Below are 18,579 nucleotides of genomic sequence, written 5' to 3'. Positions count from 1 at the left end.
CCTTTTGTGCTGTCAGGAAACTGTTCATGGTTTCAGTGTAGCAGCTTCCTATCCTCTTTCTACTTGCCAAAGCCTTAAACAACTGGTCTACCTAACCGTCTGTTTTTCTATTATCTTTACACACAATAGGATCATTTAATTTCATTTCACACCTTGATTTTTTTTCAAGGTACATACTGAAATCTGTTATTGATTCTGTAAGCTACATGACAAAGGAACTCAGACCTTGGGTGCTGGGACATAATTGCTTTATTTGTTCAACAGTCTGTTTTTTCACAGGTAAAATACACAGGTCTAAAATGCATGAAAATTCCTTGTTCTTAGTTTTCATCCTGAGAAAATATCACATCTATCAAAACAAAGGGTGTCTTATTTCTGTCTTTTGTATCTCTCATGGGAGCAATTGTCAGAGCAGCCTAAACCATTTCCCTAATCGTCTTCACTGTTCTAACCACCTGTATCTTGCAGACTGACTTAGAAGGTTCAATTATATCATTGACACGACTAAGCATCATTGCTCTTATAAAAATCATCTTCATTATGATCTGCAAGTAAATTGCCCAGTAAGGTGTGGGATTTTCCCATGAAACAATCACATTACACTAGATACAGTGGGATCCTCCCACACACTAATCACACCATGCCAAACACAGTAAGAACACAATAGCAACAATCAGGAGAAGGCACAGGAAGAGCAAGGGCATTCTGGAGAAAACGCCCCTTGGGTTTGCCGCTCCAGTGTGTACCCATCATAGCTTTGCTATCTGGTGGGTGGCATTCCATAAGCGTCAATGCTGACTGCAGCTCCTCCAGTATTGCCATCGCCAATAAAAGTCTATAGGGGCTTGATTCATAGTTCACTAACTGAGAGTTAATGATCCATTCAAGTCAGTACACTCCTAATATCCAATAGACCACAAAGAGTTCAAGAAGATGATTACAACTTTTGAATATAATACTTTTAATTTTTTAAAAATCTCATACATTCATAAAATGAAACATGATTATATCTTCCCCCATTTCCCTCCCAACTTTTCCCGTGTCTCCCATTACTCTCCTCCCCATTGCATTTTTATCTTTTTTAATTAGTCTGTGTCTCTGTGTCTCTTTGTATGTCCTGTATCTGTGTGTGCACATACTTTCCACTGTGTATGTGTGGAGTTCAGAAGACAGTGTGTGAGAGTTGGTTCTGTCATGTGAGGCCTGGGGAGTGAACTCAGAGCATCAGTCGAGGATCAAGTGTCTTTATCTTCTGAGCCATCTCACTGGTCCCGACATTTCTGTTGCAAAATAAAATAGAAACAGAACTCCCCAAGCAGTAGTAATACAACAAAAGAAATTTCAGACGTGAAGTTTATATCAATAATCAGATAACAAAATAGAAAGCTCTCAAGTAACTATTGTTACTTCATAAAAAATTAGAGAAGCAGGACAAAGGATGCATGTATATTATGAATATGATGCATACAATGTATGTTTTATACATATGGTACATATGTATATGATATATGTATATGGTGTGTAATATCAATAAACGAGTAGTTGATTTTTTTGAAAAATAAATAAGTATATCTTTATGTAGATAAGCCAATTAAAAGAAAGAAGGAAATTGGTGTCCTTCACCTACATGATGATTGACAACCTTCTGCAACTCCAGTTCCTGGAGATCTGATGCCCTCTTCTGGCCTCTTTATGAAACAAGCACACATGTGCTATGCACACATATATACAGGCAAACACACACATAAAATACATAAATCTTTAAAAATTAAATCTGGTATAAGAAGGAGAAAATTACAACTGAAATCAAGAAATAAGAACATCGTGAAAGTATATATGAAAAATTAAACACCAACAGATTACAAAGCCCAGAAGAAATGGGTTAAATTAGACACATACAATCTACCAATATTGAAACGTGAAAAAAAAAAAAAACAAGCCTAGAAATCCTGAATGGACCAGCAGCTTGCAGTGAGAGTGAAGTACTAATGAAAACTATCTGTTAAACAGATACCGAAGGTTAGAGAAACACAGCATCATCCTGGATTTACAACAGGTAAACGGATGCAGAAGTAGGTGAGTCTCAAGGGCAGCCTTAGGATGGAAGTAAAAAAGCCTAGAATCCTGAAATTTAGGAGAACTGCTGAGCTCAGACATAAAGAACTGAGCATGCTGGGCCGGGAGAATTACCCTCTCGGGAGAGCCGCATGAAAAAATATACAACAGCAATTCCTCAAAAGCGACTGCAAAATGAAGATAGTCAGAGGAAGGAGATGACAGACAAGAAAAGAGAGAAAAAAAAAACCAAAAAAAAATGGTAAGTAGAAAACACACAAAATTAGATGATAATCTAACAAAAACAGAAGTTGTTAAAAAATGAGATACAGGGGAGAAAAGTCCTTATAAATATATAGGAGTGAGACGAATCATAACACAAGAATAAAAGTGCAAACCTGAGTTTTCAGAATGGCTTTTTATGAGTCCTTGGAGACGTGGATGCTAAAGACATGTGCAGGAGACGTTGAGCTGAGCCCGAAAGCATCCGGAGTTTTCTTCCTTGCAGACGAGCGCCCTCTCCTGGCCACAGGTAGGTTTGCCTCGCCTTCCAGAATTTCCCCAATTCATTCTCCCTGGAACAGCTGCTGTGGCTGAGTTTTCCAAGTGCAGGGGGTATTCAACAGCAGGAAGATCTTTACAAGATTACCTTCCTAAGGACTTCCAAGGACTACCAAGTGATAATCACTCCTCTGGCGGTGTGCTACTGTGGATATTACGAGCAGCCTCAACACCGCAGGATCCTGTCTACAGTAGTCAAGGCCGAAAGGCAGCTCCAGAGTCTGGGCCACACCCGGGTCAAGCTCAGCACTGAGAAATGCTTTTCATTTTCTTTTCTCCCTACAAACTTCCCAGCCTGGGAATCCCCAGATCTGCTCTGCTCCCCAAATCCTCCAGCCTGGGTCTGGTCTTCCTATGCTCTCTAATACAGTGGTTCTCAATCTCCCGAACGCAGCGATCCTTTAACACAAACCTCATGGCTTGGTGATGCCCAAATATAATCATTTTCGTTGTTACATCCTAAACATAATTTGCTACTGGTATGAATCCTAATGTAAATATCTATGTTTTCTGGTGGTCTTGACAAGCGCTGTAAAAGGAGAGTCCTCCGCGGGGTCACCACCCAAATGTTGAGAACTCTTGCTCTTGTATACAGAGACTGTGGGAGACCAAATTGAGGCAGTTTACACAGTAAAGCATCCTGGTCCCAGGACCCTAGAAAAGTTCACTTTTAAATAACAAATTCTCTCTGAAAATGCATTCTAGCCTTTGCTCTCTGGTCTGACAATACAAGCTGAGGAAACGAGGTCTCCGACAAATCTGCAATTGAATTAGAGTCTCATGATGGCCTGGGCTCGCTCTGAAGGGAGAACTGTGTCCACCCACCTCAGGCGGAGAGGCTAAGTCTCCACAGACCGAAGGAAAAGGTGAAAATCTGAATGAGGGAGTCAGGGGACTGAAGGCATTTGAGCGCGAAACAAGGGCGAATGGCCTTTTATATGACTAAGACAAGCAATGCCTGAGGTGATGCTTACGGTTAGTTTAAGCAAACACAAGCACAGGGAGCGACCCCACATGGACTCATGTCTTACGAATATTATCTTGGTCACATGAAAGAGCTAGGAGCATCTCCCCCACCCGCCCACCAGGCCTTTGCCTTTCCCAGAGAGGTAATGAGGATGCGCCCAGGCACACGCCCTTGCTTTGAAGTGCATCCTTTTAAGAAGGCCACTTTGTGAGAGAAACATTCTGCACTCTGCCCCCTTCCTGGCTTACAGTAAGTTCACAGCTTTCTTACACAGGTCTCCACAAAACTGAGTGGTTGTGTCTGACTTGCTTTTGGAAGTAGCCCACAATCCCTTTCTCCCTGTGTTCTGCTTGTTTTATTGGTGCAAATGTTTATTTTTTCTCTTTTCTTGTGCCCTTTCTCTCTGGATGTCTGAAGCTTGTCCTGTTTCTCATTGAGACAGAGTCTGTTATTATTATTGTTATCGTCGTCGTCATCATCATCGTCATCACTAATGTTCTACCCTTCAGCCCCTTTCACACAGACAGCCTTGACTGCGCCATTTTACCCCAAAGCTTTTGTCCTTAAATTCTGGGTCATGACTCATCACATAATTAGGTATTTAGGTCATGGGCAATTTGCCAACATTAAAGCCCTCGGACTGTAAAATAATGAAAACAATACAAAATGACATGCACATGAACACCACGTGTTTCTGGCAAAGCTCACATGTATTGAATTCATTCCCTCCGCCCTTTGTCCTGAGCACGCCACACGCTGTCTGAACTGTACGTGCGGCCACACCACACAACGCGCAGGAATGCTGCTTGCTGGAACACCTGCGCCCATGGACGTCAGGCTTGTGACCGCATGCGCAAACTTCTCTTTGCTTGTGGGATCATAAAGGCCTAATTACAGGAAACAAAACAATGTCAGTCTTGGGCTATCATCATTCCTCAACAAATAAGTGTCCAATTAGTGGGCTTCAGATTGTGTTGTAGCAGAAGATTTTCTTTTAAATCTTTTGTTTCAGTGGTGGACTTCAGTTTCATTAAAAAAAAAAAAAAGGAAAACAAGACAACAAAATAAAACAAAAACCTTCACCATTGCACTTTGGCCTCACATAAAGGAAAGAGTTTTCAGCAGTTTTTGTGAAAAAGCACTTTCTTATTGATTATAAACAGACAGGCATTGAAAAGCTTTTAAAATGCTGAAGATGCTCTACATCCTGTAGTACCAAATATCCATCTAATTATTTTTAGAGTTAATTTTATGATATTTATTTTATTGTGTGTGTGAGAGTGTGCGTGTGTGTGTGTGCGTGTGTGTGTGTGTGTGTCTGTGTGTGTGTGTGTGCGTGTGCGTGTGTGTGTGTGTGTGTGTGAAGGTCAAACCAATCTGCAAGAGTTGGTTTTCTCTTTCCACCATATAGGTCCTGAAATCACACTCAGAACATCGGGATTGGCTACAGCCATCCTGACTCACTGAGTCATCAGGTCATAGGCCCTGAATTTAATTCTAATATGAAAATAAATGAGTATGTGCATCTCATTACCATGTAACTTTACTTAAATCTCTTAAAACGGTAAATTTATGTGTATATCAAAGAGCTGCCTTAAAATAAATTTCTGTTTTTAGAAGCTAAAACAACACACACTTCTTGTCTCAAAGATCATCTACCACAGCAGGCCCAGAGCCTCAGCTCTGGATCTCCCAAGGATGCCCAAGTGTCTGTGAGGTTGAGCTTCATTTTATTTCCTCTAGAAAAGGACTCCCATCTCAGCTCGTTCCTTCCAGCTAGAGGACAAAGTCCTATTTTCTTGACCATTGGCCAGAGATTTCTGTTAGGGTCATGTGAACCTCTTTATTTCTTAAGAAAATTTCAGTAATGAAATACGTCATATGTTCAAATCTCCTTTGCAGTTAGCTTATTATTTGATAATTTCATACAGGTGTATGGTGCTTTGCGTCACACTCACCTGCCCACCCTTCCTTTTGAACTCTCCTCAGTTTTATACACCTACATAGTGCATTCTGTCACGCTCACCCCCATACGTCCATCGAGACTGGCCCCACCCACCGAGGCCCAGTCCCACTGCTGTGATGGTAGCAGCTGTTGCCTGGAAAACAGGAACTGAGGAAGAGACTGTTGTTGGCGTCTCCATCAGCTGTCTGCACATCAGCTGTTGGCTCTAAGTCAGCAGTGACGACATTCCTAGGAGAGTTTCTGTATATTCAGTTACCAAGCGTGTGTCGTGTCCTCTGGAACAGTCTGGCCTTCTAGTTCCAGTGGCCAACCAGGGGCAAGGACCATAACTTTCACAGCACTGACAGTTCTTTACCAACAACTCCTAGGGAGGAGCGCCACCTCTGTCTAGGAAGAGCGGCATCCACTCAGGCCTAGAACCTCCCTCCAAAGTCCTTTTATCAATTGTCTTGAAATTTGTTTATAACGTGGTGGGTTCCCGCGTCACTTCTTTGCATATCTAGCTTTCTTTGGCTCTTTCCCTGCACCACATCACCTCCTATGTCCGTCAGCCCCTCAGTTTGGTCATCTGTCACCCTGAAATTGCTCCTCTACGTTCAGAGCACCCATGTTCTGTGGTTCACGCCCTCCTAAGGATTCTTCTCCCAGCGGTCAGGCTTCTAAATATTTCTACTGTGTGAGCAGCTCTCCTTCTCATAAGTTTGTCTTCTGCGAGTCTCCACACCCTTTCTTTATGCTGTGTTTTTAGTCTTTTAGCTGGGATGTTTTGTGGGAAGCTTATTTTCTGACCCTGTCGATTTTGTGATCGGTATGACTCATGTATCGATGGGCATGCTTTCCATGGAATCGAATATTGTTTTATTGAAAATATTTCGTATTACACTGATATGGAATTACTTTTCTCTGCCCATTATTTGTAATTCTATTTTTTATGTTTTATCTCCCTTATTTTATACATACTTTTTAATTCATCTTAAACCTTGAATGAATGATTTGATTCTTTTACTGTCTTGAAGATATAATATTCTAGCCTCCATATGATAGACTTATTGTTGTGGCTTTCCACAGAGCTTTTGATGACTGTTTTGCTTTATTGTATATGTAGGGGTATTTTGACTGCATGTGTGTATGTGAACCACACATATGTCTTGTCCTCTCACAGGTCAAAGGAAGGTGATGGATCCCATGGAACTCCAGGAACGTACAGCCCTGAGCTGCCAAGTGGGTGCTATAAAACAAACCTGGAAGAGCAGCATCTGCCCTTAACCATTGAGCCACCTCTCCAGCCCTCTTCACTTTTACTTTGACTTTCTCAGACTCATTTCCCAAATCAGGTCAGCTTTGCGGCTCTTCTGTGCGACTCTCTATTGAAATGTTTTCATGCACTGTTTCATTAGCTGCTCATTTCAGGGGATAAAAGTTCTACAAACATTTATAATCATTCTTTAAAACCCTTTGTAATTTCATTCATGACCCTTTCATCGGGAGCCATTATTAAGCAGTGGATAATTTTTTTGTATTTCATTAATTTTATTTATTAAATGCATATATGTATGCATATATAGACACTCATATAACTAGATATACCATATATACATATATGTATAGGTGTGTGTGTGTGTGTGTGTGTGTGTGTGTGTGTGTGTAGGTGGGTATGTATAGGTATCCCTGCTACCACACATATGTGGAAATGAAAAAAACAACTTACAGAAGTCAGTTCTCTCCTTCTATCACGTGACCAAGGCAATAAAACTCTGGTTGTCAGAGTTGGTGGCAAGCCCTTTACTGAGCCATCTCACCAGCCTGGGCTGTTAATTTTTAAAACAGACATTGTTATTGTTTTTGTGTGTTCCTGCATTGTGGTGTGGGTTCTTCGTCTTTGTTTCATGTTTATCTTTCTGTTTAACTGAGATTTTCATTCTTTCCCCCTTCTCCTCTTTGTCTCTGCCCCCTCCTCTTCTTCTTCTTCATTGTTGTAAAGAATCTAGTTACACTTCCTCTTTTTGTGGGGTTTTTTTGATCACCAGGCGAGGACGAAGTAGGTAATAGGACTGAATTGTGCTATTCCCTTGGGTTAATGATACACAACACCACAAGCTCTATCCCTGCTCTTCTGCTGAGCACGAGCTACCATCCAAAAAACATTGCCTATCCAAGGATCAATATATTGTGAGAGTAGAGAAACAATCTATGTGATCACCATGTAAGATTAGCAATCTCAGAGAGGACAGGAGCACGGTCAGTACTTTGTGAGCTGAGGTTAAATTTTGTTCATGAGTGAAATAAACAGAGGCAAATGGTAGAATTAGTGATAGTGGGATAAGAGACATGAAGAGGGAAAGATTTTTGTGGACTAGTAAGATGAGGAAATCTCACAGAGGGTCTATGGGGTGAGGAAGAAGGCGCAGAGCTAAGCAGTTATTGTGCAAAGCTGCTACTGGTTTGAGGAAGACAAAGTAGTTGAGGAGGGAAACTAACTTAGAAAGGTTAAAAAGAACGACAAACACAAGACACTTAAAATGCGCAGAAAGCAAACTGCATACACAAACAGATGTTGTATCCATTCCTCACCCATCCCACAGGGACACAGGCTGTAATGGGAGTCTGAAGATATTGACTCAAATTTTCCCTCAGTTGGTGCCATAGTTCCTCTCGGTTCTTTGTAGTGCTTTGCTCAGTTGAGAAAACCAGCATGCCCAGTGGAGCAAATGAAGCCATTTCTACAGATCCTTGCTCCATTGTAGGTGGGCCTCAGTCAGCCCTGAGGACTCCGTGATCCCGACCTCTGTCAAGATGAGGTGCAGTTCCCTGACCCTGCAGGTCTCCGTCCCTGCCAACATGGACACAACCTCTGCTATAAGCATTTTGGGGGCCCTGTATGCCTGGAAACTCCTAGGTACTTCTTGTGTTGATGGATGAAGGCAGTAGGCAGGAAGAGCAGAAGGCACAGGTGAAAATGTGTAGGCAGATGATGGATCTGACTGAAGCCCCAACAGCTCCTTCCCTCTGTCCAAGCACACCTGGGCTGCTCTCATTCAACAGGGCAGGTGTGTTCTTACCACGGGGCTTCTTTTTCTTCTGGCTATGTCTTTTCCTGTTGATAAAATCTCGTCTCATAGAGTTCGTCCCCCTCAGGGTCCAGTCTCGGGATTATGGACATTCTGAGTGGTAGATGGTGATGTACAGACCCCTGCAGATTGGTGTTAGGTCGGTACCCAAACCAGTGCTGCTTTTGTGTTCTGACCACTTTCTCCTCACAGCCTGTGTTCTCACAGGGGAGGTAACTCCATAGGGGTGGGGTTGGATGGTGGTCTTCTTTTGAGTTGAAGACCATGTGTCTACACATTGGTAAGGTAGCACAATGAAGAGCTGTTGTCATCAGGGATGAGAAGAGACGTGAGACTAGAGTAAGAACTTAGTCCTATGCGAGGAGCTACAAAATAAATCACACACAGATGCTTATACATAGTTGGGAGTGCCTGGCCTTAGCTTGGTTTGTTTTTTGCCAGCTTTTCTTAACTTAAGTTATCCCAACTACCTTTCACCTTTGGGCTGTTTCCATTTCTTGCTTCTGCATTTTCTTACTCTGTGACTGGATGGAGGCTCGGTGGCTGCCCCTGATGTCCTTGTCTGCTTGTTCTCTAGTTCCTTTTCTTTTTCTTCCCAGATTTTTGCTTCCATTTATACTCTGCCTGCCAGCCCTGCCTATCCTTGCTCCTGCCTCACTATTGTTCATTCAGCTCTTTATGAGACTATCAGGTATTTTAGACATGAAAAGAATCACAACTTTACAGAGTTAAACAAATTTAGCATAAACAAAGGCAACACATCTTAAAATATTTTTTGACAACAATGTGATAATGAGATAATAATACTTGAAGTTTTCATGACAATAGCTTTGAAAGAACGACAACTCCCAAACAAATATGGAAATCAGTTTTTTATTTTTTTCTTTTGTCTTTTCTTGAAAATAGATCCTTTCCTCACACAATATATCCTGAGTATATTCTCTCCCTCTAGTTCTAGTTTGTGTCCTCCCTCCCCTTCAGGTCCACTCCCTTTCTATTGCTCATTAGAAAAAGAACAGAATTTCAAGAGATAGCAACACAGAGGACCTGGTGTTGATCCAAGCGTTTGCTGCTTCAATGTCTGTGAGGTCACATGAGCCTTACTCAGTTATTGCAGATGGACTTGTGCAGTTGGTGGAATCTTGTAGAAGAGGGAAAGAAAAGATTGTAGGAGCTAGAGGGGTCAAGGCCATCATAAGAAAACTCACAGGATCAACTAATCTGGGCTCATAGGGGCTCACAGAGACTGAACCAACAACCAAGCAGCATGCATGGGATGGACCTATGTGACATGTTGTGACAGTTGTGTAACTTGGTCTTCTTGTGGGACTAACAGTGACAAAAGAGGTTGTCTTTGATTCTTCTATTGGCTTTTGGTACCCTATTCCTCATCATGGGTCACCTTGTCCAGCCTTAATACCAGGGGATGGTTCTTAACCTTACTGCAAATTGAAATGCCACATTTTGTTGATATCCATGGGAGGCCTGCCCTTTTCTGATTAGAAATGGAGGAGTAGTGAATGGGGTGTAGAGGGGATGTTAGGGGAGGGACTGGGAGGAGAGGAGGGAGGAGAAACTGTGACCAGGATATGAAATAGATAGATAGAGAGATTCCTTTTTTTAAAAAAAAAAACTAAATTGAATGTTGCATATTGATTGGAAAGCAAAGAGTTTCACAGAACAGAATTAAATCTGAAATTGAATTATTTACAGCATTTAATGCCATTCAAGGCCTTAGAACATCGCTTCTACTTCAGAGGTTGAGAAGAGTGGGCTTCTGCCAGCAATGGTCTAAAATGAGCATTTTACCTTCTCAGAAAATCATTAAAATCTGATGGTGTCTGGGGATACTGCAAGCCTGAAGAATTCCAACAGCCTCGCCATTCCTGGCATCTCCCATTTTCTATTAAAGAAACACCCACCCTTATTTTCTAATTACCCATTAGGCACTGTGAAGAACCCTGTAGCTCAATTGTAGTAATATGACTTGTTGAAATTAAGACTGATATCTGTAATAAACATTTCTCTCCTGCCCTCCTGTTCCCAAATACTCGGTGACACTTTCAAAATAATTAACTCTGAGGCTTAAATATTACTTATAAATGCTTGGCCAATGACTCGGACTTTTTACTAACTAACTCTTACACTTACATTAACCCATATTTCTGTTTATGCTTTGTCATGTGTCTCTTGACTTATTACCTCATTTTCTACACATCTTGCTAGTCTGGTGGCTGGCTGGTGTCTCCTCCCTCTGCTTTTCTTCCCATCATCCTTAGTTTGTTCCCCTGCCTATCCTTCCCGATTTGCTAAAACCAATTCAAGTGACAAATGTTTACAGTATACAAGAGCATTATTCCACAGCATATATCCAATCATTATAGAACAAGCTTGCAAACTTGAGCAGGCTGTGACTTTTAGAACCCTGAGGGAGAGGGGGGAGAGGCTTGAAAATCTTGCACATTTCAGAAACTTTCTGAATCTTGTAAGCATCTCTTATTCCCAAAGTTGTGGACTAAGTCTCAGATGTGCAGTTTTGGAAAGTTATCTGTAGATAGATTTTTCTTTAGACCACCAGCTCACAAAAAGTGATGATGAGTCTTATTATTAGCTATGAAAGCCCTGCCAATAGCTTAGGCTTGTTTCTGATTAGATCTCATAACTTAAATTAAGTCATTTCTATTCATCTATATGCTGTCACATGGCTAATGGCTTTTACTTTTCCTTCTGCCTGTATTGCTTCCTCTGCCTCCAGCTGATGACTCCATATTTCTTCTTCCCCAAGACCTCTCTGTCCTCAGAAGTTCTGTCTGATCTCTTCCTTTCTAGCTATCGGCCATGAAGTACTTTATTAAACCAGTTGAAGTGACACATCTTCATACAGTGCAAAAAAACATTCTTCAGTAGTTATCACCCAGAACGCTGTGGGATTTTTCAGTGGTACGGCTGCTTGGAGTCACTCATTCTGTGGAAAATGGTCTTTCACCCAAATTTCTGTAAGTAAACTTAATGGTTTACTACTCTAAACTTAGTTGGAATAATTTCTCTGTTCTGTCATTGATGCTTCAACTAGCAGAATAGACTCTAGTTTGCTTTCCACAGAACAAGCACAGAGCATTGGGCCAGCTGACCTCAGAATTGGAGGCTGAGTTTTAGCATCTTCCCTGTCCACCCTCCTTCTAGCATTCATCATTAGCTTTTCCAAATCAGTTCTTTGATTATGATACAGCCGAAGTAGACTACAAACCCTAAAGTCTGAGGAACTAATGATTCAGGGTATCACCAAGAACGTGCTCTTTATTCAGTTTGAGAGTCTGCTGTTCTAATGAAGCATGAGAAAAGAGAGGCCGGGAAAGTTCTGTGTAAGAGAATGTAGGTCATGATTGCTTATTAAGGCATATCTAGGAAGTCAAAAATTAATTACTTATAAAATATCTAGGAAAACTGTACTTAGAAGTAGGTTATGGGGGTCATTTGCATGAAATCCTGCATGAGAGGCCAGAGAGTGTTAGGTGTCACGTAGAGATGGTTATGCAAATTTTATAGCGAGGAGCTGACTGAGACTCAGTAGATGGAAAACTGTTAAGAAGCATCAAAGTGAAGGGGATTCTGACTAAACAGAACTAAAGGAATCTTGCTGTTGGCCGTGTGAGGAGACAAAACCTGGGGCTTAGGTGGAGGAAGGCTCTTGATCAGTTAGAAGATTATCAGATAGTCAGACTGAAGGTTCTTGCGGAACTGACTTACTAGCACTGTTGGCTGAAAGAGGATACTGCAAAGACTTGCATAGACCAGCTTAGCACAGAATGTAAAGGTATAAATGAAGTTTATTCAATAATAATTTTACAGATTTTCTATATAAACAGGTATCCCAATGCCTTAGAGCAACAGCAATGACTTACTCTCTCTGGCTTACGCATTCATAACTGCTTCTCCTACATTACAAATTCTGTAGATCAAATTGAAATTTTGTCCACATCTGGTCATTTAGGAGAGACAGATACTGTGTCTTCTTTCCCTACTTGGTTGGGAAACATGTTAATGAAATAATGTACAGGAAAAATATTGGTGTCTCTATGGATCAGTTACTATTCTTTTGCTGTAATGGAACACCATGACCAGGGCAATTTATAGAAAGAATGGTCTCTTTTGAGATTCAGATTCCAGTGAATTAGGGTTCTTAAAAGGGGGAACAGCAGGTAGCAGACATGGCAGACAAGAGCTCACATCTTGATACACAAACAGCAGAGAACTCACTAGAAACAAGTACATGATTTTGGATGTTCAAAGCCTACACTTGTAACATATTTCCCCCAGTAATGCCAGATATCCTAAATCTTGTAGTAAGGAGGGCTTGTTCTTCCCGGTCATCTGGCCAGTTTACACCCAAAATAATCACTCAGAAACCATATTAATTAAACCACTGCTTGGCCCATTAGCTCTATCTCCTTAATGGCTAATTCTTATACTAATTTAACCCATTTCTATTAATTTGTATATCGCCACATGGCAGTGGCTTACTGGCAAAGACTCTAACCAGCGTCTGGCTCAGGTGGAGGCTCCATAACTTCTCTCCCTGTCTCCGCCCTTATTTCTCTCAGCATTCAGTTCTGTCTTGCCCACCTACCTAAGTTCTGTCTTATCAACAGGCCAAGGCAGTTTCTTTATTCATTAACCAAGACAGAAGGACCTCCCACATCAAAATCTGCCCAAACTGTGTCTCCAACTGCGGATCATATAGGTAGATGTGCAAGAATATGGGAGCATCTCATTCAAACCACTACACTATGGAATAAATATTATGTATTCTCTAAAATAAAAACATTAGACACATGATATTGGGATCTAGCTTTTGAAATTTAAGGAAAATTATTTTTATTCATGCATTTTAAATTTGGGGGAGAGCGTGTATGTGGAGGTCAACAAAAGGCATACCAAAGTCAGTTTTCTTCTTTCACTATTGAGTGCCTTAAATTCAGGTCACTGGGCTTTCTAGATGATGTGTTTACCTTCCAAGATTTATCTTTCAGGTCCATTATTTATCTTAACAAATGGCCTTTTAAGGGGCTAGTACCACTACCAACAATAGTTAAAATTGGAACTTTCATGCAATATATGTGTCACATAGTGCTTCTGGGTGGTACTCAAATGAATCTCAATCAGAAAAATCTATAAATTACTATATGTACAAAATATGTAAATTATGATTCCATTTTGATCAAATAAGAAAAAATATTTATTGAAATATCATTGTAGAAATGACAAGATGCTTATTTTATCCAGAAAAGATTTCGATAATGAATATATGTTTTTGAGAAAATCATGATTTGGAACATTTCTGAACCTTGATTTATTTATTGAAAAGGGATTCATCTCACGTACAATACATCCTGATCATAGTTTCCCTTTCCTCCACTCCTCCCAGCTTCCCCTACTTCATCTCTCCCCCAGATCCATGCACCTTCCATTTTCAATTAAGAAAAGGGCAAGCCTCCAGGAGATGACAACCAAACAGAACAAAGCAAGATACAGCAAGACAAGACAAAAAAATTCCTCATTTTGAGGCTAGACAAGGTAACCCAAAGAATCCCAAAACAGGCAAAAGAGTCAGAGACACACCTGCTCCCACTCATAGGAGTCCCACAAAATCACCAATCTAAAAACTATAGCACATATTCCGAGGACTTCATACAAACCCATGCAGGCCGTGTGCTTGCTCATTCAGTCCCTATGAGCCAGGTGACCCCAACTTGGCTGATTTGATGGGTCGTGTTCTCCTGGTGACCTCTGTTTTGAAGTCCTGGGTTGCAGCAGTTACTGGTTCCTATTAAGTACCCATGTTTTCTTCTACATAAAATATTCTTAAGTTCTCTTTGTCTCACGTTTTAACATTGAGGTTCATGAAGTGTGTAAATGGAGGTAGCAAATTTATTTCCTCATGACCCAGTCCCAAGTAATCACACAGAAATTTATATTAATTATATTAATTGTGAACTGTTTGGCCTATTAACTCAAGCTATTATTAAGTAGCTATTAAAACTTAGATTAACCCATTTTTACTAACCTGTGTATCACCACATGACTGTGGCTTACAGGTAATATTTGGCATCTTTCTCCTTTGACAGCTACATGGGGTCTCCCTACCTCTCATTCTTCCTCTCTCTATCTCTGCTTGGACTTCCTACCTGATTCTATCTGCCTGAACATTGGTCAAATCAGTTTCTTTATTTAACAATGGTAATGAAACATATTCACAGCTTACACACACTTCTCAGAAGTGTCTTAACTTAAATTTCAAGAAAGACACTGAGATTCCATACAGCAACATCCAGAGGGTTCCACTGGAGAAATTTCCATATTTCTCATTTACCCTTTTTCACTTATGCAGTCTGTTAACAAATGATTCTTATATCATGAATAAGCTACTGAAGACATGAGAGGTCAAAGTTTCTCTGAGAAAGCAGACTAGGCAAGATGTGCAACCAGTGGAGGCTTTACTGAAGACCTCACCCTGTCCTTCCATCCCCTGTCCCACCCAAGGCTTTGACCTTGACCATCTCCTCTCTATTTCAAGACAGCCTTCCTCTAACTATTCTCTTTATTTAACATCTCCTATTTAATTTTGAATTATGTGTGTGTACAATTTACCTTCACCATTTGTGTGTCCAGAGCTCAAAGGGAGAAGAAGAGAGTATTGGATTCCGTGAAACTAGAGTTCAAGATTGTTGGGAGGCCCAAGAGGATTCTGGGAGCTGAAGTTGGGTCTTCTGCAAGACTTGCAAATGGTCTTAAGTGCAGAGCTGTCTCTCTAGCCCCTCTTCTATCTATTTTTGTGAGACCCGCCTGGATTCAACCCATACACTGGGGAAGCATCCTAGGGTCTGTTTTCCTACCAACAGACACTAGACTTGAAGATACTGACTCTTACTACTCCAGGGTGTGCTTCTTATTCAAAGCTAAAACCATGGTTATGTTGAAAACACACTCAAAATTGCCTGAAAACATGTACTTCTTTAAAAAAAAAACCCACAAGCAAAATAGAGGGGTGCTAAGTGATCCTAGGACTCAAGGCTCTTTTCTCGGCATCCTCCACAAGAGGTCTTTGCAATCTCCCCCATAGCTGACCATGAAAACACATCACTTCATCCTCCAGGACAGGGTGGAGTCAAATTTCTGAAAACATCTGGACTGACTGATAGAGCCTGGGGCCCAGTGCTGTTATCAACACAGACAGTCATAAGGATGCTAGGGTTGTTGGGTGGGGCTTTGTGGCCTGAGATTGGGGATTTAAAGAAGGAATGGTGTGCAGCTGGGCTACATTCTGGATGCTCAGGAACCACTGAGGAGCTGAGTCAGTGGAGTGCAGCCTTGGACATCTCAGGTGAGATCCTGGCTCTGCCAAAGTAGACTGGGAACTGGAGGAGAGCCCTGGAGAAACTCCCTGGAGAATGAGGCAGACCCATCTTGAATGAGGAAAACTTACACTTAGGAGTCTTGGTGAGAAGCAGGGGAGGATGAGTGGAGGATCGAATGAGTCAACCAGGCCCCTCAGGCATCCCACTTTGTGCTGGATCCCTGTGAGTACAAGGCTAGCCTGGTCACAGGGAGTATTATTTGTCCCTTGCACAATGGCAGCCTAGTGCTTCCCTTAAGGTAGGATTATCTTTTCCCATATTAAAACAAGTTAAAACCTCAGGTCTCGTCTGGCCTGTACAGACAGAACACCAAGCAGCTTGGCCCTAACCAGGCATCTTCTTGGGAAGTTAAACTGAAGAATGCAAAGTCTGGAGTTGAACATCCTAAGAGTGGTCTCCTCTTTACTCCAGGCATACTAGTGGCTCTGGGTTCTAGTGACATGCCCTTGTGAGCCCCTTCCTCTGTGAGGCAGTGCACAACGACTCAGGGGGCACAGAGATAACTGTGTGTCAGAGGAAGAAATAAATGTTATTGTTCCTAGGTTGTCAAGAAAGGAGAGGTTAGACTGCTAATATTCAAGAGGGAGGGTCCAAGACATCGGGTAACTCCTGCAATACAATAAGATGTAATAAGATGTCCAATGTCCCTCAGCTATTGAAGGTTTCTTACTCTGTACAAATCCTAGGTCTTCTCTGCCTTGTGTCCTTCAGTTTTAACTTTTGGAATCATGGAGTATATGAACATCTGTCTGATAACTGAAGCTCATACATCTTGCTGTTTCCATGCCTGCAGCCATGAGCAGCTACTCAAGTTGGTGGTCTAACAAATACCTCCAGATGTTTTCTTCAACAAATCGCATCTTTATACTTTAACATATTGCTTAGATAAATACTTGGAAGCATTCAAACAGTCATGATCTGCCATTGGATCTCAGTAAAGAAGGAAACATTTTAGTAACTTTGAAATATATAACTGGGGATTTCTCCCTTTTTCCTCCAGGCACTTGAGACATGAATCCTGCTGTCTTCCTAGTCATCCTGTGCTTGGCCGTGGCCTCAGCTGCTGAATCCCCTGATGTCACTCTGGATGTCAAAGATCAAGAGGAGACAGTAACAACTGAGAAGCCGGTTGGTAACATGGGAACTGTCCAAAGGGATCTCAGAACTAGTCCTTTTCTTAGATGTACATAGACATAAAAGAGGTCATGGGGTCAACTGTCACCAAAGAACTGCTTAAAGTTGCATACTATGAACACGAACGAGGTGACCTGCATTGCTGAAAAGCAGGGTATGGAGAATGGCTCCTGAGATCCCTCTCCAGGGCTCATCTCTGTCTGCCACAGCAGGTCCACTGGCTCAGCTTGTGTATGTAGTTAATATGAACAAAATACTGTCACATTATCCCTAGAAAGAAGAATACAGAAGAGGGCTATGGGACCAGTTTGTGAAGAAGCTTGAAGTCTTCAATAAGGAACATGGCCTGGAGGAGGATGTCATCCACCTAGAAATGAGTGCCTTTGATGACCTGGTGAGTGTGGCTAGGGTGGCTTAGCTCCATGTTTCTTCCTTCACATTTTTACAGTGTGTGGGTTTTTAATGTTTTATTTGCTTTTTCCATGAAGACTGATGGCGAATTCACAAAATTGATGGATGAAGTTTTATTGCCATTGTTTGACGGGGAGAAGGAGGCTCAAACACAACCAGTTGGTGATGTCGTTAAATCTGAATATTCACCAGCGAGTGGTGATGGGACTCCTGTCCAGGATCAGGTATGATGGTGTCACATTCCCACCCTGAACTGCCCACTGGGAAGCCAGGAAGGAGCTGAAGTGCTCACTCATGTCAGCTGGGGAACAGCACACAGCTCACTATCTGACGAAGTGTTCTGCCCTGTGGATTGTGGCTAGAGGTGATAGCTGCTTGTAGGTGACAGCCCTGTCTTGCTCAGTGTAGAAGTACTTCTTGGTGAGCTTTAAACATGACTGGTGTCCTTGAAGGGCAGGTGTTCCAGGGGAGGAATCGTGACAAAGCCATCTTGCTGCCTTCTTTCTAATTCATGCAATGTGTGCTTTGCTTCCAGCCAGAGTAACATGGATGGCAACATAAAGTAGCCAAAGAGTGAAGCGACCACTGTGCCTTTGTCTCAGAGCCTCCTGCCCCATATGTGAGCTGCCTGATGGTGAGGAAGAAGGTCTGAAGTGGGGGAAGGGAGCAGAGCAGAAGGGGCCTCAACATCACAGGATCCGACACTCCAATCCCTTCAGAGTCACACTGTGGTGTGAACTCCAAGGCATGGTCACACTAAAATAAAAAATCTTACAAATACTTTAACCCATGTTCTCAGCTCCTTTATATTAATAATTCTCAGAATTTTAGATGTAACTTTTTTAACAGATCAAGCAAAGCTTTGTCTTTAAAATAAAGCTTTATTTAAAATACAGTATTCTGCTTTCTTTCTATTTTTTGGAAGTGGATTTTTTATGTGGTTAACACGTAATTCTGCTGGAAGGCAGAGCTGCCTGTGGGGTGGTGTTCTGGAGGAAGTAT

The 18,579-nt window shown here is 41.6% G+C and overlaps 1 protein-coding gene across 1 annotated transcript; it reads left to right on the top strand.

The window, feature by feature from the left end:
• The first annotated feature begins 17,043 nt into the window (after positions 1-17,043).
• Positions 17,044-17,807, top strand: LOC146892132 (trophoblast-specific protein alpha-like). Its single transcript, XM_085698904.2, has 3 exons — positions 17,044-17,160; positions 17,441-17,560; positions 17,655-17,807. The coding sequence occupies exons 1-3, from the start codon at positions 17,044-17,046 to the stop codon at positions 17,805-17,807; spliced, it is 390 nt and encodes a 129-aa protein (XP_085555030.2).
• Positions 17,808-18,579: the final 772 nt, after the last annotated feature.

This window comes from Myodes glareolus, chromosome 14, assembly GCF_982192425.1.
Source record: "Myodes glareolus chromosome 14, mMyoGla1.1, whole genome shotgun sequence".
In the NCBI taxonomy this organism is placed as follows: domain Eukaryota; kingdom Metazoa; phylum Chordata; class Mammalia; order Rodentia; family Cricetidae; genus Myodes; species Myodes glareolus.
The sequence above is the reverse complement of the archived record's forward strand: the minus strand, read 5'-3'. Positions and strand labels throughout refer to the sequence as shown.

Excerpts from the sequence above, each read along its gene's own strand:
- LOC146892132 (XM_085698904.2), top strand. The coding sequence starts at position 17,044 with ATGAATCCTGCTGTCTTCCTAGTCATCCTGTGCTTGGCCGTGGCCTCA. Across the intron at positions 17,161-17,440 it reads CAGTAACAACTGAGAAGCCG|AAAGAAGAATACAGAAGAGG; the intron begins GTTGGTAACATG and ends CATTATCCCTAG. Across the intron at positions 17,561-17,654 it reads TGAGTGCCTTTGATGACCTG|ACTGATGGCGAATTCACAAA; the intron begins GTGAGTGTGGCT and ends TTTTCCATGAAG.